This window comes from Erinaceus europaeus, chromosome 2 (assembly GCF_950295315.1).
Source record: "Erinaceus europaeus chromosome 2, mEriEur2.1, whole genome shotgun sequence".
Lineage (NCBI taxonomy): Eukaryota > Metazoa > Chordata > Mammalia > Eulipotyphla > Erinaceidae > Erinaceus > Erinaceus europaeus.
The window spans coordinates 127,271,070-127,297,318 of NC_080163.1; the positions used below are offsets into that span (position 1 = coordinate 127,271,070).

The following is a 26,249-nucleotide window of genomic DNA, read 5'->3' on the forward strand; positions in this document are numbered from 1 at the left end:
AACGCATTGTACAATAGAGTTATTAGTAATAATGACAAAATAGATGGTGGTGTTTCTGCAATAAGGATGATACACTATCAAGTACAGTAGAACTCCCATATCTGAGGTCTCAGTTACTCAAGGAGATGTGTGGACAGAAAATACTATGTACAAGAGATATTTTAAGAGCAAGAAGGAGATAGTGAGACCACATTCATATGACTTTCACTATAGTAGATTGTTATAATTGTTCTATTTTATTGTTATTTTTCATATCTTATCATGCTTAACTTCTAAATTAAACTACCATAGAAATGAACGTACAGGGGGCAAATCCTAGAATATACAGGGTTTGGCATTATCTGTAATATCAGGCATCCAGTGCTGGGGAGGGTCTTAGAAGGTATCTGCTGTGATAAAGGGAGAGCAAGTGTATATTGGCACCTCCCAGTACCCAAAATAGAAAAAAGAAAGGAACAGCACATCACTTTTTACCTTTTTGCTTTTTGACAGACCAGAGAGAAATTGAGAGGGAAGGAGAGAGAGAGAGAGAGAGAGAGAGAGAGAGAGAGAATGGGAGAGAGAATAAATGTAGTAAGTTCTAAGGGAAAAACAACAGTCTGCTTGTTCTGATGCTTGAAGGTGTTTCATACTTAAAGAAGGAAGAAAGTCATATTGGTTCTTTTTGTCACCAGTATATTGTCTTACATATTTTCCAAGAGGTTAATGTTCTTGTTATGTCTAAGAGTGAAAAGGTATGTTTACATATGAAATAAAAATCACAAAGATTTTTTTAAAAGTTGCTATTGTTTCAATGTGTTTCACATCTCCACTTGAAAAATACTGTACTCTGTACATAAAAATAGATGGATGGATTTACAGATAGATGAGCATATTCATAGTGAAGGACTGACAGATGGACAGATATCTGAGTGAATGATAAGAAATTTTAGCCTTTTATTCACCTAACTAGCACTAAACTTGACATGTGAGCTTTCCATAATTGAAGGTCTGAGACTCAGTAGTCTTAATAGCCAGCTAGTCATTGCCCTTTCAAAACTTGGTCTTAGATGAAACTGAAAGTCATCTGATATTTTCTTGTTCATTAGAACCTACAAATTCAGAAGACTACAGGCCAATTAGTCACTGGGGGGGGGGGGCGGGGGAAGAGAGCACTTACTGTTATGCACTAGGACTTGGGTTCAAACTCCTGATCCCCATCTAGAGTGGGAAGGCTTCAAAAGAGATGGAGCAGTGATTCTGGTGTCTCTTCTGTCTGCCTCCCCCACTCTCTCTCCATCTCTCACCCACCATCCAGAGGAATGGTGGAGTCAAACAGGTAACCTGGTGGCAAAAATTAAAATTATAAATAAATAGTAAATAAAACAAAATGATTTAAAATAAAAATAAAAAATGCAGAAGACTCCATGTGTCTGTGCACCAGTGAAGGATATGACTAGGTACTTGGAAGAATATAAGCTTCTGAAAATTCTATCATTAGTTGTATAAAACCTCTAAGTAAAACTAGGGGACAATGTAAGTAAATTCTCCTTATTCCAGGATTTTCATGATAGTCTGTAGAGGACAAAAACCCAAGGCTATTGCTGAGCATTTCTATTTCTTTGCTCAAGTCACTTTCCTCACTGGGTGTGATGCTTCCATAATATTCAAGTATATTAACCTCAGAGTTCACATATTCAAGAAAAGACAACAGAAAATGAACCAGGTTAGAACTAAATAATAAAGGTCTGTTGTTCATGCTTCATCTCATAGATAAATCTATTTCTCCCTTTGTCCAGGTTTCTGTTTGAGTTACCTGTGTAAGCATTATGAAGGCAATATGAAGTCATAGTTATCACTAAGATCTTCACAATCAACTGTAGAATTAAAAAAAAAATCAGTTATTATTTTCCCATAGAGATTTGTGTCTCAGCTGGGGGGATGATAGGATCCACATGTCAATTCCCAAGTCCAGTAGAGAAGCAATTACAGAAGCCAGAACTCCTACTTTCTGCACCCCAAAAACAACCTTGATCCATACTTCCAATGGGGGAGAAGTCATAGAAGGAAGAGGATAAGAGGGCTCTGAACTCCAGCTCCATTAGGTCCCAGAAAGAGGACAAAAAGGGGAGAGATATTTGGATGAAGTAATTGGGTTATGTGTAGCTTCGAGGGGAAGAGAGGACTCAACATAGAAGAAAAAGAGGGCAATTATGTACAAATATAAACAGATAGTTGTAGAAAGGATGGTTAACCCATATCTACAACCTTGGGAGAACCACAGTGGATTACAATGGAATTCTGGAATTCAGAACTCTGGTGGTGGGAATGGTGTGGAATTGTACCCCTGTGGATATGTGATTCTGTAAATCAATACTGAATCACTAATAAAAATAATATACAATTATACCTCATCAACATAATATTTTAAAATCAATATTAAATCACTAATAAAAAGTAAAATAAAATTGTAAAAAAAAGAGATTAGTGTCTCAGGATGTTTTTTCTCCCTTGACCAAAACTTTTCAAAAATTATTCTGAATTTATCACTCTCTTTCTATAATAGAAATCTATTCCACAGACATTTATGGAAGACAGTCTAGAAGCAACATGCTAGGTTGAATTATTAATAGTTTGAATCACAAGGTACTGATTAAATATAAGACCCCTAGCTCAAGAAGTTCATAAAATTATGAGGAACACAAATGTGTAAAAAGACAATGACAAAAGACTAAGAGGGAGGATATTTATGATGAAAATATTCTGTATCCTTACTGTGATGGTAGTCACATGAATCTGTACAGGTAATGAAACTGAAAAGAATGAAATAAATACACTTATATAAATGAGTGCTTCTAAAACTGGAGAAGTCTGTAGAAGATGGATGAATTCTAATAATACTATTTCCTGGTTGTGGTACTTTACTTGTGTTATGCTAGATGTCAGTACAAGGGGAATCTTTTAAGTACAGAGTACATGAGATATACCCATGTTATTACTTTCCTTAGATTTATGATTATCTCACAAATATAGTTGTATTTACAACATCTAGTCATAAATGAAATGAAAGAGAACCCGTTGGGCAAAGGTGCAAATAAACCACTACTGTGTGGATCAAGGAAAAACTGTCAAGGCCTCTAAGGAAGAGAATTTCTTTTATTTATTTATTTATTTATTTATGGGATTGGTGGCTTGCTGTAAATAAAAGTATTATTATATGTGTAAAATTCTCAGTTTTCTTTCTGTAAAACACTCTAGTCCCTTGCCCAGGTCCTCTTCCACCATCATGCATCAGGACTTGAAATCCTCCAGCCCCCAAGTCCTTTACTTCAGTTCATTATATCAAGCCCAATCCAGATTCGGTTTTGTGTTTCCTTTTCTCTTCTTTTTTCTCAACTTCTGTCTGAGTGAGATTATCTCATATTCATCCTTCTCTTTCTGCCTTATCTCACTTAACATGATTCTTTCAAGTTCCATCCAAGATGAGGTGATGAAGGTCAATTTATTATTCTGAATAGCTGAGTAGTATTACACTGTGTATATAGACTGTGACTTTCTCAGCCACTCATCTGTTGTTGGACACCTGGGTTGCTTCCAGGTTTTGGCTATTACAAATTGTGCTGCTATGAACATGGGAATACACAAATCTTTTTGGATGGGAATGTTTGGTTCCTTAGGATATAACCCCAGGAGAGGAGTTGCAGGGTAATAGGGTAGGTCCCTTTCTATCCTTCTGAGAGTTCTCCAGACTGCTCTCCACAGGGGTTGGGCCAATTTACATTCCCACCAGCTGTGCAGGAGGATTCTTTTGCCCAATCTTTCCAGCATTTGTTGTTGCTATTGTTTCTGATGTATGGCATTCTCACCAGGGTGAAGTAGTATCTCATTGTTGTCTTTATTTGCATTTGTCTGACAATCTGTCTGTTGGCAAAGGTACATTCAGCCAGGATGAAAGGCAGAGTGTGGGAAAGGAAATGCAGTGTAGACAGTTTCTGCTTCTGTCTCTTTCTCCCTACTAGTCAGCTTCTTACTACCCTAGCTCTCTCTGAGTATGAGCCACTTTTTGTACCCTAAAAGAAGTTCTGTTTTTATCTGTAATGGTTCCTCTTTCTCTCTCTCTCTTTTATAGACCATTTAGATGTCTGTCTATAGAAATACACATTCTGGATTTGAATTTTTGCTTCTCCATTGAGCTTGAATATTTTCTCTATCCTCTATATTTTTCTGTACAATGGCAATTGCATTGTTATTGCTATTGTCATGTGATCACCATCATCACATTACTACAATCATCCCAAATGCTGTTACACAATAGAATACTAGCTTCTAAAAGCCTAATTCCTCTATCACATACCTTTAAACTAAACCTTTCCTCCATATAATATAAAACAGGAGCAGCATTCTCAAGTTGGTGCTCAAGCTTGTAAATAAAGAAAATGCAGGAACTTGTGCAAGGGCCAAGAAGGACCAACACTGCAGCTATACTTGGCACAGAGAGTTTCTGGAAGCAGATATTTTTGACAGTAAATTCCAATAAAGTTGGTGGGTGTTATAATAATGACTAGGCTCTTAAGTCACCTCAAGGAACCTGAATTCAGATGACACTAGGATGATATAAAGAGGTGCAGCATTTACAATTGTGATTGCAGATGTGAACATAATCCCAGGGGCATTGTTATAATTGCTTGTATGCTTTGACTAAAAGACTCATATAATACTGAGCTAAAGGTGGAAACTCAAGATAATTTATTTGCATACCTCTCTCCACTCTAGTGCATGCTCCTGTTCTCTCTCTCTCTCCCTCCCTCCCTCCCTCCCCTCTTTCTCTGAATGGCAGGAGATAGAATTTGCTTCATTATATAAAATGTTAAATCTCTATAGCTCAATTTTAAAAATTATCCATAAGTAACCAACTTAGGGTTATGAAATTTTTAAAAGATCAAAGGCATGTTTTTAAAGGGAGTAGGAAAATTATTATGTTTCATTTGTAATTGCAACTCAGTTCCTCTTTACCTGTCTATAAAGCAGATTTCTTTAGCTCTTTTCCACTTAAATTGTCCAATAAAACAGTCTTAAGGACCCAGGTTCAGCAGAGAGATATAGCTTCTAAACTTTCAGATCACTTTATCTTTCCTCAAACCTCCTCTTTTTTAAGTATTTTTGTGTAGAAAAAAAAAAAGATGAGTGAAGAAATAGTGTATAGGTCTGCTGTTGTCTCATTACTGAGTATGGCTTCACAAAGCTCTAAAATATGAATGAGCACACCTCACCCACCACCTGCCCTCTTTACTTACCCCCATAACAACCCTTCCACCTACATCCTTCAAAATTCTTTAATTCTTTCCTCTTCTTGTATGACCAAAACAAATATAGGAATGTAAAAGTGATGGTATCACCACGTCAGAAATAGAGTTCTTCAGCAAAGGGATTTACATTGTACACATAAAAAAGATTCATTTGGGGTGGGTGGGGGAAAGATTCATTTGATCAGTAGGTCAACACTCACCCAGCATCTCTTTATGCTCCATGCTAGTGATAGATAAGCATTCAGATTGGACATGAAGATGCAGTACTTACCAGTATCTGCCAATATGTGATATAATGTATGATATATAATGTGATTTTTGTATAGTGTGATTGAATATATGATATAAAATGCTACATTATACAATATAGTACTACACAGATTACTATTCTATACTATTTTCTTTGTTATACTGAATTATATAATTTATTACATTGTAACACAGTATAGCATACTCTGTGTGTATGTGTGTGTATTTATTTGTTTCCTGTATGTCTGTCTCTCTTTTAAAATATAATAAAGGAAATGGTTAAAAGTGTGTACTTTGAAGCCATGCTATTGGGTTGCTGAAAAAGTCATGCCATATGTTTCTGGTTTTCTATGCAAAAATTGCATCATGACTTTTTTAACAACCCAATAGTTTCACACTCTATAAAACATTTCCTACTCAAGTGAACTTGCACCTAGTACCCCTGTACCTAAGTTTCATCTTTATTATATGGAAATAACAGCAGCATATATGTTATAGGGTTATAGTAAACATCCAGTGCTTTAAAACTGAGGACAAGACCTGAAAGAACAACAAGTACATACTGATTATCTGTAATGTTGTTGTTTAACAGTGGGCTACATTCTGTCATTGTGTGTATGTGGGGGGGGGGTGGAGGCAGTTTCTCCTTTATACTCAGAGTGGTTCTGTGAATTACACAGGACCCTGTACCTCCCTATTTTGGAGTCTGAATCAATTGGCATATTCATCCTTTGTTATTGGAACTACTCCACAGATGGGCAAATAGGTAGGCAAAAGGGCTGGACCTATTCACTCCAACTCATGAAATGATCTGATGGAATAGGGACTCAGACTATTTCATACTAGAATTACCTGAAGGCCATTACAACTGGAGTCTACAACCCTTATGTTCCCATAGGAAACCTTGATCTGATATCTGCACATTGAATGTAGGGATAGTGAGAAGGAAGTCAGTTCCAATAATGCCATTTGACAATTCCACTAGTCAACTGAAACCAGCTCTATTAATGCACCTTTGGGTCATGTAAGCAAGTTACTTTTCCACTTAAGATAATTTAAGTCAATTACTTTTTCTATAACTCAAAGAAGGCTAATTGGTGTTCCATGATAGAACAGAGACTCAAAGAGCATATGAAGAACTCTCAGATCACACAGGGAGTCACAGCAGAGGCCTTGCTTGAACCTTCCTTTGCTGAAAGGTATACCATGCTGCTCCTGAAAGCTATGAAAGACTCTAAAGGTCAAAATATGATCTAGGGGAGCCACAAATGAAAGACAGCAGCTGAGGAGCCTTTCTGAAGGCACCGGTGTTATGTCAACTACTAACCTTTATTAAATGATTACTAGAAGCCAGTCACTATACTCACACAGTTTCATATACAACCTTGCACATGAGCTGTGCCTTGAAGAATGAGACAGATTTTGGCATGTGGAAATGGAGGTGAACTGGCACTCTTACTGGAAGATTTCAAAATAGCACCTATGTATCTTACAGCCTGAGGAAGCTGCCATGACTCAGGGCTGGAGCAGTGGCAGCTGGCTCCAGAGCATGAGCAACTTACCTTGCTAAACCCAGGTACTTAGCCTTGTCCTTCTGTTCATTCAAAAGTTCATTCCAATAAGATTTATGGATTTCCACCTCCATTCCAGGATCCACCTATCTCCCTCAAGTCTTCTACCCAATTCCATCTTAGGATCAATTAGTCTTCTTCTAGCGTTTGCCCTTCTTCCGTAGCCAGTCAACAGCGTCAGGTTGAGCCTGATGTAAAGTTTCGAGACCTCCTTTGAATCTGGAGAGGTGGCAGTCGTTGACTATGTGGGTCATAGTCTGTCTGGAGCCGCAGGGGCAGTTCGGGTCATCTCTGGCTCCCCAGCGATGGAACATAGCGGCACACTGGCCATGGCCTGTTCGATAGCGATTGAGGAGGGCCCAATCATAACGAGCTAGGTCAAAGCCGGGTTGACGCTTGCAGGGGTCTGTGATGAGGTGTTTGTTCTTTACCTCAGCTGACTGCCAACTCTGTTTCCAAGAGTCTGGAACAGAGAAGTTCAGTGTAGGTGTAGGGGACCAGATTGGGTGACGAGACGTCAAGCGTTGGACAGGGTGGGCGAAGATATCCACGTATATTGGCAGGTCCAGTCGAGCGTAGACGTGGGATATGAACTTAGATGATACCGCATCCCGACGAATATCTGGCGGGGCGATGTTGCTAAGAACTGGCAGCCATGGAACCGGGGTGGAACGGATGGTTCCAGAAATTATGCTCATGGAGGAATATAATTTGGAATCAACCAAGTGGACATGGGGGCTACGGAACCATACTGGGGCACAGTATTCTGCAGTGGAATAGCATCCCAGAGATGATGATCGCAGTGTGGAAGCGCTCGCGCCCCATGAGGAGCTGGCCAGTCTTGCAATGACGTGATTCCTCGTGCCCACCTTTGCTGCAGTTTTTATGAGATGTTCGTGAAATGACAGAGTGTGATAGAGAGTAATGCCAAGATAGACTGGCTGGGCTTCATGCTGGATTCTCGTATCGCCAAGCTGCACATTAAGCTCACGCGAGGCTGAGGCATGGTGTAGATGGAAAACAGATGATACCGTTTTTGCAGTGCTAGGGATTAGTCACCATTTTTTACAGTAATCAGATATCAGAGACATGTCTTTCGTGAGTGTTTCCTCGAGGATGTTGAACTTGGATGCCTGAGTTGCACAGCAGATGTCATCAGCGTAGATGAACTTCCTTGAAGAAGTTTCTGGGAGGTCATTGATGTAAATATTAAATAGCGTAGGAGCCAGAACAGAGCCCTGGGGGAGGCCACTTGAGACAAGTCTCCATCTGCTAGACTTGTCACCCAGATGCACCCGGAATCTTCTGTTTTGGAGAAGAAACGATATAGTGTTGGACACCCATGGAGGCAGGCATCTTGAGATCTTGACTAGCAGACCAAGGTGCCAGACTGTGTCATAGGCTGCTGTGAGATCAACAAAGACAGCACCCGTCTTTAAATTCTTCTGGAATCCATTTTCAATGTAAGTTGAGAGGGCCAGGGCTTGTTTGCAGGTAGATCTTCCTGGGCAGAAACCAGCTTGGGTGGGTGATAGGAATTTCTCTGTAAGAGGAGAAATACATGACAGAAGCAGCCTCTCAAGGAGTTTGTAACACACAGAGAGGAGAGAAATTGGTCTATAGCTGGCGGCCAGTGGTGGGTCTTTCTTTGGTTTCAAAACCGCTATTACCTTCGCACGACGCCAAACTTTGGGCATAGACTCAGATTCCAAGATGTGGGACAGGAATGAAGCGAGCCACTTCTTTGCTGCGGGGCCCAGGTTAAGAATGAGTTCTGGGGTGATGTTATCATAGCCAGCAGCTGTTCCCGGTTTAACCCTCTTCAAAGCGTCTTCCAGTTCAGACAGTGTAAAGGGAGAGAGTTTTGGAGATGGACAAAATAACCGGAAGTGGGATGACCACTCATGGGAAATTTCTCTTTTCCAGACTGGGTCGATCTTAGTACATCCAACTTGAGTTAGGTGACTGGCCACTGAGTTTGGAGATACGGAAGGATGGGAGACGAGAGGGGGTTGGCTACAGGTACCCAGACTGTGATCAATTAGTGAGGGAGATAAGCATCCTGCTAGGTAAAGGATGGGCCAGTTGGTTGAGGGAGAGGTGAATGTAAGAACCACTATGTAGCAACAGGGCATCCAGACACCCTGCTCCTATCAAAATTTTCTGAGACACTGGGCAGGACATTCTGTGTGAGTTAGAACTTAGAAAAAGAAACTAGGAATCCAAGTGGTAGAGTAGTCATTTTCATTTCATAAGCATGTAATAAGTACCTACTGTGTACTAAGCACCACAGCAGGTAGAGAAGATAGAGAGATAAGAGTTGTCTAACTGTGAGACATTTGCTAGGTAGGTTGAAGAACTGACAACATTATGAGAACGCTAAAGTGGTGAGCTCAGAAACAGGGCACCAACACCTATAAGATAAGATGCCTATAAGTAAGGCTTTTAAGAGTGAACCTTATATTTGAAGTAGAGTGCAAGCTAATCAGGTACAAGATAGGACCAGGAGGCTTGGAAGGGTAGAATTGGAGGTAACCAAATTACAGAATTGGGCTGGGGAGATAACATAATGGTTGTGCAAAAGACATTAATGCCTAAAAAAATGAGGAAGAACTATGCAAGATTCAGGGATAAGTACAAATAAAGGCAGGAACACAGTAGGTGCAAAAACGTAGAAAATGTCTTTAGCACCTAGTGTGCACTAAGCCCCTTTATGGAATCAGTGGTTGTACAAGGTTAGCATGGTATCTAGCACAGGATAATAGACCATATTCTTTTTTATTATTATTGTGGTGGTGGTTATTGTTGTTGATGTTGTCATTGTTGGATAGGACAGAGAGAAATGGAGAGAGGAGGGGAAGACAGAGGGGGAGAGAAAGAGAGACAACTGAAGACCTGCTTCACCGATTGTGAAGCAACTCCCCTGCAGGTAGGGAGCCGGGGGCTCGAACTGGTCCTTGTGCTTTGTGCCACTTGCACTTAACCTGCTGCGCTACCGCCCGACTCCTGACCATATTCTTTTGAGCATTTACAAGGGGAAGGTTGACATATGCCAAGACCTTACTCTGAAAGCTCTTCATGGTCACAAAACCCCTCTCCACCTTTGACTGAAGCCCAAAGAGGTCAAAAGCCCAATCCAAAGTGTCACTCCAGAGACAAGGCAGGATCCATAGTATCTTTGCTGACATGGTGTTAAAGTGAAGGATGTCCCCTTGCCTCATGCCTCTCAGAAACACATGCTTTATTCTCTCACTACTCTGACACAAAAATATTCCAAACATTATTCACCTAGAATTAAAAGTATTCTCTGGCCTGTAGATGTGGAAGGATTTGGCTCTGCAACTATGATTTCCAAGAGTTATTCTGGCTTTTCCATTTCAAGTCATCAAAGTGCTATGACAACTCAGCATGTCATTGTCTAGAGAACAGGAGCCTAGCCCATGTTTTCTTACCTTTATTCAACCTCAGAGGGTAGAGGGTATTCTCTCCATGCTATGTAGATTGTCCTTTTATCCTTTTCCTGCACAGTAACCTATTTCCAGGCTGAAGAAGGACTTCGTAGGATGAAGGTGAAAGATTTTGCTGAACTCAGAGGATGAATCAGCAGAAGACCTAAGAGGTGATGTCAGAGGTCTCCTGCAGGCTACCCCACCACCTTCCCTTCTCAGTCTACTAGCATCCACAGCACTCTCTCTAACCAACAACTCTTCACTGGATCTGAAGTCATGGTCAGTGATGTCAGCATTAAGAGCCCAGTCACTTCCAAGCCCTGTGATTCTGGGTTGGATCAGTTGAAGAAGTCAACACCAAGCTTTTTTAGGCAAAACACAGACCACAGACATCTGGTCATAAATAACTCGTAGGCTTCTTTCTGCTCTCCTGTCCAGATTTCTCTGAAAGGGTGAGAGGCAGACAGGAGGGAGAGATTTTGCAAAAGCCTGCACAAATATGGCCTTTCAACAGATACCATAGAGAAACAGATATCACTTAAAGGTAGACAGTGAAAACTCCAAACTTTCATATTCAAGAAAATGCCTGGGTGTCTCCCAGCCAGCTTCAAAACCAACATCAGGAAATGGTAAGGAAGGAGGTGATCTAAACAAGAGGAAAACTAGAAAAGAGAAAGTTGATTTTAAAAGGAGCTTTGGGGGCAGGCGGTGGTGAACCTGGTTAAGTGCACACATTAAAAGGAGCTTTTGGGGCGGGGGTGGAGAGGAGGCAAGCAGTAGCACAGTAGCACTAAGCGATGGCTCTAAGCACAAGGACCTGCTAAGGATTCTGGTTCAAGCCCTTGGCTCCTCACCTGCAGGGGGCATCACTTTACAAGTGGTGAAGCAGGTCTGCAGATGTCTATCTTTCTCTCCCCTTTTCTGTCTTCCCCTCTATTGATTTCTCCCTGGTCCATACACAGGACTTTTTTTGTTTAATTTTTCTAATCTATTGGGTTGTCAAAAAAGTCATGATAAATTTTTGCATGGAAAAATATAGAAGAACATACCTAATGACTTGTCCAACAGCCCACTATTTTTTGTTAGTCTCTAAGGTTCCAAGTTTAAACAATTAATATGTATTTTGTTAAAGAAAAAGTATACAAGGATCAAGTCAGGCGAAACATTCAGCTGTTTAAATGATCTGCCCTCTTTTTATCAGAAAGTTTTACCTATATCATAAAAAAGTCAAGTTATTTGGGAATCGGGCAGTAGCGCAACAGGTTAAGCACACATGGCGTGAAGCAGAAGGACCAGCATAAGGATCTTGGTTCAAGCCCCCAGCTCCCACCTTTGAGGAAGTCGCTTCACAGGTAGTAAAGCAGGTCTGCAGGTGTCTGTCTTTCTCTCCCCCTTTGTCTCCTCTCCTCTCTCAATTTCTCTTTGTTCTGTCCAACAACAATAGCAGTGACAACAATAATAATAACAACAACAAGGGTAACAAAAGGGAAAAAATGGCCTCCAGGAGTAGAGGATTCATAGTGCAAGCACTGAGCCCCAGAAATAACCCTGGAGGCAAAAAAATGGCATTATTTTAGAATTGATCAGAGGATGTGTATAAGACATCCAGATGAGATATTTGAGTTTAAATTTACCCCAATTATCAAATAAGCCAACCCAGGCTTTTTTTTTCTGCTTTATTAAAGAATAACTGACAGAAACCGTATACATTTAAGGCACAGAATGTGATCTATGTGATGTTCTGAGATGTGTGTACACAGTGTGAATTACCACAATCAAGCTAGTTAACACATCACCTCACGTAATCACTAGTGTGTATGTGTGTGTGTGTGTGTGTGTGTGTGTGTTTGTGTGTGTACACTATGAAAACTGAAGACATACTACAAGACATACTACTTTCTTGGGCTGACAAACTAGCTCACATGGATAGTGTGCTTGTTGTGTCAAGGATATAACTCAGGTCAAGGCCAGGCACTACTACACAGAGGGAAGTTTTGGCATTGTGGTGTCTTCTTTTATGTCTCTGTATTTCTTTTCATCTGAAAAAGTTGGCTTGGAGTTGCAAATCTCCAGTGATAACAACAAGACATAATTTCTTGTAGCTAGAGACATGGTTCAGTGGTAGAACATAGGATTTTCAATCCTAAGGTCCTGAGTTCAGTGCCTCACAACAGACTTACCAGAGTGAGGCTCTGATGTCCTCCCCCCTCACCTCTCTTGAACTTTCTCTCTCTCTCTCTCTCTCTTTCTCTCTCTCTCTCTTCCTCTCTCTCTCTCTCTCTCTCTCTCTCTCTCTCTCTCTCTCACACACACACACACACACAAACACACAAACACACCAGAACACATGCCTGCTCACTTGCACTACTAGTCCCAGTAGAATCATTTATTTTTCAACTAGAGGGCAAGAGACAGAAAAGGAGCAGGATGTGGAGGAGAGACACCACAGCAGCAGTCAACAGTTTGTGAAGCTTCCCTTTTGTATGGTGCTCCCATGTGCTAGCAGGGAAGGGGGATGGGGGATCTAACCTAGGTGCTCATGCATGGTAAATTTTGTCCCTTACTAGATGAGCTATCCTCCAGTCCCTAAATAGGTAGTTTTAAATGTCTGCTTTATTTATCAAAATATAAACAACAGTATAGTATTGTTATATATAGTCACAGTGCTGTGCATCTGACCTCCAGAACTTAGTCAAATAGACTTCCTCACTTATTTTCACCCTAAGATCCCTATTCTCATCTGTTCTCACTTTTTGGTTCCTCTCATTATCACTTTGCTTTTCAGCCACCAAGTTGCAAATGCTATCATGATTCCATCCTGGCTACCCTGGGCCGATGGCCTCACCAACATATCCTGAACCTTACCTCTCCAGAGCTCTACTCCATTAGGGAGAGATAGAAACAGTCTGGTGGGGGGTAGGGCAGCAGGTTAAGCACACATGATGCTAAGCACAAGGACCCGCTCAAAGATCCTGGTTCAAGCCCCTGGCTTCCCACCTGCAGGGGGTCACCTTACAAGCAGTGAAGCAGGTCTTCAGGTGTCTCCCCCTCTCTGTCTTTCCCTTCTCTCTCCATTTCTTTCTGTTCTATCCAAGAACAGTGACAGAAACAACAACAACAATAATAACTACAACAATGATCAACAACAAGGGCAACAAAAAGGGGAAAAATAGCCTCCAGGAGCAGTGGATTTGTGATGCAGGCTCGGAGTCCCAGCAATAACCCTAGAGGGAAAAAAAAAAAAAGAAAGAGTATGGGGTTATAGATCAACCTACCAACACCCATGTCCAGCAAAGAAGCAATTACAGATGCTAGAACTCCCACTTTATGCACCCCAAAAGGAATTTTGGTCCATACTTTCAGTGGGGGAGGAATGATAGGGGAAGATGACCAGAGAACTCTGAACTCCAACTCCATTAGGACCTGGAGAGAGAAGAGGAAAAAAAGAACATTCAAAAGTAGCAATAGGTGTAGGTATGACTTAGAAAGAAAGAGAAGGCAGGACCTCAGGAAAAAAAATAGGCATATATATATATATATATATATATATATATCAAACATATCTACAGCCATGGGAGAACTACTGTAGCTTCCAATGGAGGGAATGGGGATACAAAACTCTGGTGATGGGAATGATGTGATATTATACCCATTAACTTATAATTTTGTAAATCAGTATTAAGTCACTAATAAACTTTTTTATTTATAAAAAGGAAACATTGACAAAACCATAGGATAAGAGGGGTACAACTTCGCACAATTCCCACCACCAGAACTCTGCATCCCATTCCCTCCCCTGATAGCATTCCTATTCTTTAACCCTCTGGGAGTATGGACCCAAGGTCAACTAGTAAATTTTTTTTTTAAAGAATAATCTTGTGTATAAGGATATGACTTCACATTAACTTGACCAACAAAAAGCTTCAATGACAACCTTAAGAGCTGCAGGAAGATAGGTAGATAGATAGATAGGACAGGTACTGTCCTCTGCCATTGGAGGTGATCACAATTATACTTTTGTGGGCACTAAACACTTTGGTTTCCATGGACCTCTTTTTAAATAAAAAACACAACTATATTTTATGACAGTGTTTGGTGTGATAGATTACAATCCATCATATTTAGACTATATTGTTTTCTTAATTTTAAAAGAAATTAAGATGTTTTCCTGGGCCCCTAATAATCTCAAAGTTCTCTTGGCATTTACCTTCTGTGCCTACCTACCAAAGTGGGCCCTTGTGCTGTCTTTTATGTGCCAGATTGTTGCAAAAGAGATTGGAAGGAAGAGGAGCTTGTTAAGGTCAGATCTCTAAACATCTCCAGTTCTGATATCCTGTTAGGCAAATGATGCCGAAGAAGAAAGGAATGTCTGAGTTGCCATTTGAAATTGTTAAGGTGAATGTGCTGTAAGGAAGTACAAACTGAAGAACTGTGTGGATGACAATTCTATTTTGTAAAAAAAAAAAAAAAAAAAAAATTACACATACTGACACCAATTTACAAGTGGTGACATTTGGGATCAGAGTTAGGGGGTGGTGTAGAGAAATAGCAGCTCTTTTGTTTCATAAGCTGTTTCTGACTTGTTCAAATGTTTATGGATCACTGTTATAACAAAGAATAAGTATCAGTTATAAAATTGCTAAATTATTCATTACTGTAACAGTACAAGCAGAAGGTCTACAAATTCAGCTTTTTATTTGATAGTTATTAGGAGAAAAGTTAGCCACGTTCTCTCCTTCTGTGTCCAGAACACTATCTGGATGGATGATGTTGTGATGGTATCGCTGGACATATGTAGTATTTTGAAAGAATAAAACAGCACATGAAAAAGCTCAACAAAACCCATTATGCAGCCAAAAATTAAGATATAAAACAGAACTATAAAAGATATCTTTTCTCAGGACTCAGCCAAACAGACTCAAAAACACATTCAGAAATTATCTGTATAATGTACTCTCTCCTGGAGACCACACAAATATTTAAGTTTGGTTTTTGTTTTTCTAGAACTCTAGGCTCCATTACCTAGCTTGCAGGGCTGCTAATTGCCTCTGAAACAAATCCTAGAAATCACCTCTAGAAATAGAAAAGGGAATGTGAAACTCTACCAAGCCAACAGGACCAGCCTATTCTCCAAGTTATTAGGCTGAAAAGATACAACCCAATATTAGGTTTCTTTTTTTTGTTTGCTTGTTTATTATCTTGTTTGATTTGAGTTTGCCCACTCCACCACTCTGGATGCTTCCCCCTTGCACATGCTTCTAGGTGGTAGCCCGGGACCCAAACCCAGGTCCTTGTACATGGTAACATGTATGCCTCATCTACCCAGTGAGGTATCTGCTGGTCCCTTGCTAGGTCCACTTTTCAATGCAGTGTTTTTTTTTTTTTTTGAGAAGTTCTAATATTGATAAGTTATGAAGTTTTAATATTGATTAATACTGATAATAATCACTCAGTGAAGATCCTTGAGGTATATGATGCCTTCTTTATTTGCTACCAAGATGATTCTTGGGGCTTGGTGTCTGGGAGTCTCCTAGCTCCAGGAAACCTTTTTTTGGTCTTTATTTCTTCCTTTTGATATATACAGAGAGACATAAGAAAGGAAGAGGGTGATGAAGCAGAAGAGTCATACCTGCAGTACTTCACTAACTATGAAGCTTCCCCTATGCAGTCCTTAAGCATTATACTGGTTACACCACTGCCAAGTCCTGATACAGAATGCTTCTGAGACAAATTCCCTCGAGTGTAAGTTGTGCATGGTACAAAAATGGATAACAGCAGAGGAATAAGTTTTAAAGAATCCCCAGCAGAAAGAAAAGAGAAGTCTAAGGAGATACCTAAGTCCTGAGAAAGGAGTGGAAAGAAAGAAGGGAGAGAAGGGAAGGGGAAAGGTAAGGGAAAGAGGAAAAGGATGGAGGAAAGAAAAGAAAATCATGAGAATCAATTTATATGTGAGTAAGCAAGAGAAGGATAGGTATCTCATTAGTCTATATCTCTGTTGCTTAGAATTTTTTTAAGAAAGTGTTCTTTCGTTCAAACGTGCATAGGATGCACAAAATTACCTATCAAACATCCCATGTCTGTTAGGCCATGATGGGTGTCTTTCTAAGGTGAAAAGAGGGAGAAGAGCTGGAACAAATTTGGGAGAGAACCTGCCAAAACATCTAGGCTTTTCTCATCTTGTATGCAAAACATTTTATTAAATGATGTGAATTGTGTCCTCTGGCAGAACTCACAACATACAGAATAAATATAAGCATAATCCCTAACTTTGTCATTGTGACTCACATATTATAGAATTCTTTACAAAGGTATAGATAATGACTTTTATAGGGCCATCAAATAAGCAGTCCAAACAGCAAATAGAGATCAAAAATCCTCTGTAATTCCCCCCTACCCCACCTCAAGCATACATTCCCATTTAATGATACACTCATTAAAAGAAACCTAAAAATCTCATTTATCTCTGTTTTGCTTTCTCCTCATGGTCTCTCCCTTCTTGTTGCAGACTAGCTTAACTGAAAGAAAATATGAGTTGTTCTCTAACTACACCAGAAAATCAGAATTTATTGTACATATGTTTGTGTTCCACTTAATAAAAAAAACCTATATTTTAAGATAAACTTTGTTAGTAATTCATGAGGTAAGTGACTATTTATGCAAATAAGGCAGAAATATATTCTCAAGCATAATGCATTACATAAATTTGAATGCAAAATGTTCAATTATGAAGTAAATACAGGTAATGCAAATAATAAATTACCTCTAATAAAAATTATAAAAGATGTGTCTTCAAAGAGAGAGCGGCTTTAACTTAAAACTGTGAATTGCTTAAAGAGAAAAGAATTAATAAGAGCTGAATTACTCTGATGATTATTTAGCACATAATTCACCTATTCATAACAACTCCAAGTAATCAGACTGTTGTTTCACATTCTCCAATATGAGGCAAGACTGTTTCCTCAGCAAATATGCCCTTATCAGATTATCTCATCTGATTCTATTAATTTTCTCCCATGAATCTGCTAACTAAAACTTCTAAAAGGATTTATTTTAACACCTCACCTAAGAGCAGTAAGTGCCTTGTCATTCAGTTACACTGAGTAACTCTTTTCTCAAATCAATTTAGAGTTTCTTAGTAAAATTTAGTGGAGTCTAGTTAGTCCTGCATTATAAAAATCAACTCCTAGATAAACGAGTTCAGACACTACACTTGATACATCTTGTTCTTCTCAGACTATATATGTCTGACTCAACTATGATATACTGGCATTCTTTTAACTTGCAATCATAAAAACATATATTCTTTTTAGCTTTTAGTAATTGCAATTTGGATATGAACATTTTTGTATGAAGTTGTAATATATGAACTGAGAAACCACTATTGTGTTTTTGATGTTATGGATTAACATATTATTCCACCCATACCCTCCTCACCCCCCCAAAAAAAAAAACTTCTATAAATATTCACTGCTTTCAGACACTTTAGTGCAGCAGATTTGAATTGGTCAATAATGACAAACGTATGTTTCCAAATTACTCTATTTTTCTACAGAGATTGCTCAAGAATATATAGCAAGTGGATATTAAGCAGTAACACACACACACACAAACACATACATACAGTTTACATTATATTTGGATTACATTGGCTTGGATAGAAGTGAAACAAACAATGTTAGCAAAGTAGTCTGAAGAAATGTGGCCTTCTATAATTGTAGAAAATCAAAAACCTGAATAGTACTAATTAAAATGAGAGAGCTCAATTGTTATAAAAGAAATGCCACTAACAGAAACTGTAAATGTTTAGACATCCCTGTGAATCACTAAATAATAAAAGTAAAAAGGACAAGAATGAAAAATCAAGTTATAATCCTGAGAGCAAGATTGCTACACATCTAATGTTTTTTCTTATTCTCTCTTTTTCCTAAAGCAAATAGGAGTCTATAATAAAAGACTGCAAAAAGAGAAAGAAAAAAATATCATGGCTTGACAGCAGTATACAAAACTAAGCCATAAAAATGTGTAGATAGTAATATATTTAATTGGCCAAATATGGGAATTTAATATCTACAAGTGATATATAATTGCAACAATTATGTACATGGCCTTTACTCTTTATAGCATTGTCTCTATCATCAATGAATTCTGTATTTATAAATGCTGCTTATTTATAAATGTAATAAGCTCAGTGTTACTGGGCAGAAATATTTCCATGAAAGATATGGTTCATATCTAAGGGTTATATCAATCAAAGTGTGATGCAAATGAATAAAATTTGTATAAATCAAAACAGAATTAATTCCTTCTAAACTCATATTTTACATATAAATGAACTTAAGGCATTTGTAGCTAATAATAAAAAAGAGTCTAGAAAAGTATTGCTAACGATGATACCAAATGACATGTTTATGTAATTTAAACAGTAGATTTCTTTCCTGAATACATATACTATAATCCCTTATTTTCATCACTAGGTAAAATACTGTTTAGGTGAAGGAAAGCAAAGGAATTCTGTTAAATTCCATAAATATTGACATAATTGTCACTCTTTATTTCCTAAACCGGTAATAGACATACCTCACTCAATCCCAACAAAATATTTCTATAAAACCAAAACTACCCTTTTAAACGGCTTCTCTGCTGTAATGACAAAAAGAAAAAGTGCATTTTCTGGAAAATACCAACAGTACTAGTCTTTTAGGGTTATGATGTGCCTATAAACCTTTTGTAGAGACTGTCATTAGGAAGTTGAGGATTGCTGAAATTGAAGACTATCAACGCTAGGGAAATTAACACAAATTCAGATTTGGTGTATGAAGCCCAGAAGTGACAAGTAAGGTCTCCTTATAAATAGTAAAGTCTGCAGCTGTGGGGTGGGTGAGAATCTCCTGAAGTACAATGTTCGAGAATCTGGCTTAATATATGACTAAGTGTCAGAAGTCAGGTTCTCTGAGAATTACTTTTCAGATAAACAACTTTATAGCACTGCACTTAATCTTACTGAATAGAGACATCTCATTTATCACTGAATTACAATTAACTTTAATTCTATTGGTACTGCCATACAATTTGTTGAAAATCTATCCTGGAATTTTTTAATTCTATGGGACCCCCTTTACATGGGATCCACTTGCAAAAGTCTCTCAGACAGAATGACACACTCCCAAGGCTTCTGTGTCTTTCTCTTTCTCTCTCTCTCTCTCTCTCTGTGTGTGTGTGTGTGTGTGTGTGTGTGTGTGTGTGTGTGTGTGTGTGTGTGTATGATTCCCACACCTGCCTGTATTATCTTCAGGCTCTTTCCTGCCAGTTCTGGTTCTCTCACTCAAACAACTTTCTGTGTGCCTCTTTCCCTCCTCCCCATATCAGAAAAACAGCTTCTTTTCACTTCAACAAAACTGGACAGGGATCAAGCTCAACTGACCTTTGCCGAAAGGTGGCGCTGTTGAGGTAAAAACCAACTCGGTCCGACAATAGTTTCTTCACTCTTAGATGCTTTTGCAGGCATTTAAGAATTTTCTTTTAAATATGCCCTCCTAGAGCCCCCTCCATAAAAGTAAAATAAATATTATTAATGCTAAATGCATTTCACTAGTTGGAGAAATCATGTGTTCCAACTTCCAAGCAGGTGGGTTGGTCTTCAATGCTGTGTCTGCTTTGCGCACTCTTGCTTTCCCCCAAATAAATCTCGGCTTCTCCAACTTGCCTATCGCTTTAAAATCTTAGAAACAGAGTTGTCTGTTCTTTCTTTTTTCCGTTTCTTTCCTTTTCTTCTCTTTTTCCCGCTTTCGCGTTTTGCATAAGCTTTAAAAGAATCGATCTGGACAATTGAATAGTTATTAGTATCTACAACGGGGAGGGGGAGAAGCAACCACCATCACCCCCCATCTGTCACCCTACCCCCACTAGGAATTTCCGGGCTTAACCGCGGTTTAAAATTTAACCCTTCGAGGGGAGCTGGTGAAAGCTGTTTTTTTCCCCCCTCAACTCGCCACGATCAAGTGTGAATTAAGTTAAACGTAAAAATGCAAAAAGTGAGCGCGGGACCCAGATAAACAGTGCATGTGAGGGTGCAGAGAGAAAGAGATACACAGACAGACAGACATGAATTTCAAATGTTCAACTCAGGTCAGAATCAGAAACGTAAGGGTTGAGTCTGAGCCAGGCTGAACCCAGACTGAGCTATCCAGAAGTTAACTTGGGTGGGCATTCGTTCCCCACCCCCGCACCCAGCCCAAAGGTGCGGCACACGACCTGGCAGCCAGACCCCTTGCAAAGTGACCAATTCATGTCACCCCTTTAAGAGAGTCTGCTAAAATGTTATCTCTTTCCTTCCCCTCCTTTTCTCACCCCCACCCCTCTTGGCAAGCGTGCAGCAGAGCTGTGAGCGCGCGGTCCCAACCCTTACAACACGGTGCGCAGGTACCCGGGGCTGGGGACGAAGAGTTGGGCCAACTTTGAGTCCAGCACTGTGGGCTCCAGAAAGAAAGGACAGCCCTCTCCCCCGACCCCCAAGCGGACATCTGGATGCCAACGGTCATAGAGGAAAAACTGCCTAGAGCATTAGCAGTCCTAGGGATACAGCTGACAGGGGAGGGGAGTCAAGCTGGTGCCATCAAAGTGGAGGTGGAGTTAAAACTCCAAAAAGAGGCTTCCGTTCTTCCCCCAAAGTAAAGCAAACCGTCCTCCAAGGTTCCCCTAATCCTTCTGGGGGAAAGGAAAGCAACAAACCATCTTCTCCTCTTGCACCAAACTTTCTGCTTGCCTCCGCTTCCTCGCGCGGAGGCTGAGGCACGCTAAGGGTTAAACTTGCCAGTCCCAGCTGACAGTCAGCTGATTGGCCCCTGATTGACAGCTCAGAAAAGTTTCCTTGTTTCTATACTTTATGCTAATCGCGGCCGCTCTAGCTGCACTCTGATTGGCTCGGAGTACCAGTCAATTTCCCTTTGAGCCTGACGTCACAAGTGGTATAAAACTCAGCAATTGCTTTAAACTCTTCTTGCTGGATCAGAGGCTTTAAAATCTTTTTTCATCTTCGAGCTGGAGCTGGGGTTACTCCTCGGCTTGGCCTCCCCCCTTATTGCTCTCTGCCTCGCCTTTTTCCAGGACTACGCTATTTTGCTTTAAAAAAAAAAAGACAAGAAAGAACTAAGCACCCCCCCCCCCTTTTCTTCTGCCTGGCTGCACCTCTGTCTTGCACTTTGCACGGAGGGAGAGGGAGCGCGAGAGGGAGAAAGAGAGAGGAAAGAAAAGAAAAAAAATTCCAAAAGAGCCAGGCAGAAGAGGAGACAAGAAGCATGAAGTATTAACTCTCCCGTGCCAAGGCCCGCTTCGCCAGGACAGCTGCCCACCTCGCCTCCAGCCGAGAGCGGCCGCGGCGCGCGCCCAGCCAGCAGCCCCGGCGAGCCCTCCTTATGCAAAGCGCGCAGCGGAGCGGCGAGCCGGGGACACCGCGCACCGGGCCGGGCTCCTCGGGCTTCGCCACCGCCTCCACCGCAGCCCGCGAAGGACCTTCCCGAGCCTGAAGCCACAAGCTCGGAGCGCACAGAGGCGAGCAGGCGAGGAGGGGCCGGGACGAGCGAGCAAGCGAGCACATTGGCGTGAGCGGGGGGAGGGAGGGCGGGAGCGGGGGGTGCGGGCAGGGAGGGGGGGTGTGAGCGCTCGGAGGTTTCGGGACAGCCACAGCCGCGCGAGCGAGAAGCGCCCCAGCCCGGCAAGCTGGCTCACCCGCTGGCCGCCCAGCACAGCCCGCTGGCCCCTCTCCTGCAGCCCATCTGGCGGAGCGGCGGCGGCGGCAGTGGCGGCAGGAGAATGGCATCAGAACTGGCAATGAGCAACTCCGACCTGCCCACCAGTCCCCTGGCCATGGAATATGTTAATGACTTCGATCTGATGAAGTTTGAAGTGAAAAAGGAACCGGTGGAGACCGACCGCATCATCAGCCAGTGCGGCCGTCTCATCGCCGGGGGCTCGCTGTCCTCCACCCCCATGAGCACACCGTGCAGCTCGGTGCCCCCTTCCCCCAGCTTCTCGGCGCCCAGTCCGGGCTCGGGCAGCGAGCAGAAAGCGCACCTGGAAGACTACTACTGGATGACCGGCTACCCGCAGCAGCTCAACCCCGAGGCGCTGGGCTTCAGCCCCGAGGACGCGGTCGAGGCGCTCATCAGCAACAGCCACCAGCTCCAGGGCGGCTTCGATGGCTACGCTCGGGGGGCGCAGCAGCTCGCCTCAGCGGCTGGGGCCGGCGCGGGCGCCTCGCTGGGCGGCAGCGGCGAGGAGATGGGCCCCGCCGCCGCCGTGGTGTCCGCCGTGATCGCCGCGGCCGCAGCGCAGAGCGGCGCGGGTCCGCACTACCACCACCATCACCACCACCACGCCGCGGGCCACCACCACCACCCGACGGCAGGCGCGCCCGGCGCCGCGGGCAACGCGTCCGCCTCGGCCGGGGGCTCGGGCGGCGCGGGCGGCGGGGGCCCGGCCAGCGCCGGGGGCGGCGGCGGAGGAGGCGGAGGAGGAGGCGGCGGGGGCGCGGCGGGGGCGGGGGGCGCCCTGCACCCGCACCATGCCGCGGGCGGCCTGCACTTCGACGACCGCTTCTCCGATGAGCAGCTGGTGACCATGTCCGTGCGCGAGCTGAACCGGCAGCTGCGCGGGGTCAGCAAGGAGGAGGTGATCCGGCTGAAGCAGAAGAGGCGGACCCTGAAAAACCGCGGCTATGCCCAGTCCTGCCGCTTCAAGAGGGTGCAGCAGAGACACGTCCTGGAATCCGAGAAGAACCAGCTGCTGCAGCAGGTCGACCACCTCAAGCAGGAGATCTCCAGGCTGGTGCGCGAGAGGGACGCGTACAAGGAGAAATACGAGAAGTTGGTGAGCAGCGGCTTCCGAGAAAATGGCTCGAGCAGCGACAACCCGTCCTCTCCCGAGTTTTTCATGTGAGTCTGACATGCTCCCAGCTAGCCACCTTGATAAGTGCTCCGCGGGGGTCCGACTCGGGTGTAGGCTTGCTAGTTGCAGAGCCCTGCTCGCCACCACCTAGCCCTCTCCCTTGCAAGATCGCCCCTGTGGCCCCCTACACACACACAGGACACACACACACACACCGTGCTCGAGTTGATGGTGGTGGTGGTGGTGGTAGCTGTTTTTAAGTTGGGGAGGGAGTGGATGTCTGGCTCATAGATTGCCAATCTGAAATTCTCCATAACTTGCTAGCTTTTTTTTTCCGTTTTTTTCTTTTTACACCCCCTCCCCAACTTGCACAATGTTAAAATATCTCAGCAGAGTTCTTCATGTGAAACATGCTCACCTTTGAAGCCTACATCATCCGCTTATATGATTTTTTTTCTTCAGTTCATGAGCTGGTGTTCATTTCTGTGTGTGTGTGTGTGTGTGTGTGTGTTTTACTTTTTTGTTTGAATTTTTAAACTTTTTTTTGGGGGGGGGGGGAGCTTGCTGTGTTGCCCATTTCCCAAACCTCCACCCTTACTTCTCCATCCATGTTTTCTGAAATTTAAAAAAAAAAATAAAAAGAAAGAAAGAAAAAGAAAGAAAGCTATGTTTTTTGTTTTTGTTTTTTTCTCCTGAGTTCTTCCTGGGAGATTGAGCTTGCAAAGGAAAAAAAAATGTGAAATGTTTTATAGACTTGCAGCGTGCTGAGTTCCATCAGGCTTTTTAGCATTGTTATGCTAAAATAGAAAAAAAATCCTCATGAACCTGCCACAATCAAGCCTGCATCAACCTTCTGGGTGTGACTTGTGAGTTTTGGCCTTAGGATGCCAAATCTGAGAGTTTAGTCTGCCATTAAAAAACTCATTCTCATCTCATGCATTATTATGCTTGCTACTTTGTCTTAGCAACAATGAACTATAACTGTTTCAAAGACTTTATGGAAAAAGAGACATTATATTAATAAAAGAAAAGCCTGCATGCTGGACATGTATGGTATAATTATTTTTTGTTCTGTTTTTTTTTTTTTCCTTTTGGCTTGGAAATGGACATTTGAAGACTTATGGCATGGCATTCGTACTTTTGTTTTATTGCCTCATGACTTTTTTGAGTTAGAGTAAAAAAAGTGTAACCCTAGAGCCTCCTTCCCATGAAACTTTGCATCTGCTCCAAAACTTCTTTGAGTTACTCAGAACTTCAACCTCCCATTGTAAATGCACTGAAGGCATTCCTTGTCAAAGATGCCAGAAGGGGTTAAAAATTTAACACGACAAACATTAAAAAGCTCAATGTTTTCTTTTTACTAAGAATGGCACCCCACTTTGGGGATTAAAATTGTGTGCTGTTGCAGAAAGCAGTCTAAAATTTATTTTTTAAAAGAAAAATCTGCCCCGTTATTTTTGGTTTGTTTTATGTTTTTTATTGTTTTTTTGACTTTTGGTCATTGTCAAATGTGGAATGCTATGGGTTTCTAGTATATAATTTAATTCTAGTTTTTATAATCTGTTAGCCCAGTTAAAATGTATGCTACAGATAAAGGAATGTTAATAGATACATTTGAAAGAGTTAGGTCTGTTTAGCTGTAGATTTTTTAAAAGATCGATGCACTAAATTGTTTACTGTTGTGATGTTAAGGGGGGTAGAGTTTGCAAGGGGACTGTTTTTAAAAAGTAGCTTATACAGCATGTGCTTGCAACTTAAATATAAGTTGGGTATGTGTAGTCTTTGCTATACCACTGACTGTATTGAAAACCAAAGTATTAAAAGGGGAAGCACCCCTGTTTATATCTGTAGGGGTATTTTACATTCAAAATGTATGTTTTTTTTTTCAAAATTAAAGTATTTGGGACTGAATTGCACTAAGATATAACCTGCAAGCATATGATAGAAAAAAATTGCAAAACTGTTTAGAACGCTAATAAAATTTATGCAGTTATAAAATGGCATTACTGCACAGTTTTAATATGATGCAGATTTTTTTACAATTGTATTGTGGTGCAGAACTGGATTTTCTGTAACTTGAAAAAAAATCCACAGTTTTAAAGGCAATAATCAGTAAATGTTATTTTCAGGGACTGACATCCTGTCTTTAAAAAAAAAAAAGTAAATCTTACCACAATAAATATAAAAAAATCTTGTCAGTTACTTTCTTTTACATATTTTGCTGTGCAAAATTGTTTTATATCTTGAGTTACTAATTAACCACGCGTGATGTTCCTATGTGCTTTTCTTTCATTTTCAATTCTGGTTATATCAAGAGAAAGAATAATCTACAATAATAAACTGCATTTTTTTTGATTCTGTACTCAGTTTCTTAGTGTACAGTTTAACTGGGCCCAACACTGCTTTACAAGTGCAAAAACATCCTTTTCTGCAGAAGGATTTAATAGAGGAATAGGGGGACAATAGTCCTGGGTGGAATATAGTATGTTTTGTATGACTGGAGATCAGTTCATTTTAATAAGTAGTACTATTTAGTATAAATGTAAATGATGACCTATCAAATTTCCTCTCTCCAAAGCTTTCAGTTTTCAAGTGACTTGAGCCATTATTGCCCCTGATGAAAACAAACAAAAATTCCAAGCAGAGAGCAAGGCTATGTGACTCTGAGCATCTGATCCCATAGCAAGTTCATCTAGAGAGGAAGAAGGCAGGCCACTAAAGCATGACAGCCCTGATTTGCCACACATGCATTTAAGGGTAACAATAAATAATTCTTGCCTTTTGGCTAAAATTGACAAAATTTCCTTCCTCAC

General features: G+C 41.3%; 1 protein-coding gene across 2 annotated transcripts in view; it reads left to right on the top strand.

The window, feature by feature from the left end:
• Positions 1–21,549: 21,549 nt before the first annotated feature.
• Positions 21,550–26,249, top strand: part of MAF (MAF bZIP transcription factor) — a 453,850-nt gene continuing 449,150 nt past the window's right edge. Inside the window, exon 1 of one of the 2 annotated variants that reach the window (XM_060185130.1) lies at positions 21,550–23,483. In XM_060185130.1, coding sequence (XP_060041113.1) covers positions 22,363–23,483 — 1,121 coding nt within the window. In that variant the 5' untranslated portion in view covers positions 21,550–22,362. The remainder of the gene's footprint in view (positions 23,484–26,249) is intronic. The other variant, XM_060185131.1, reaches the window with a different exon arrangement.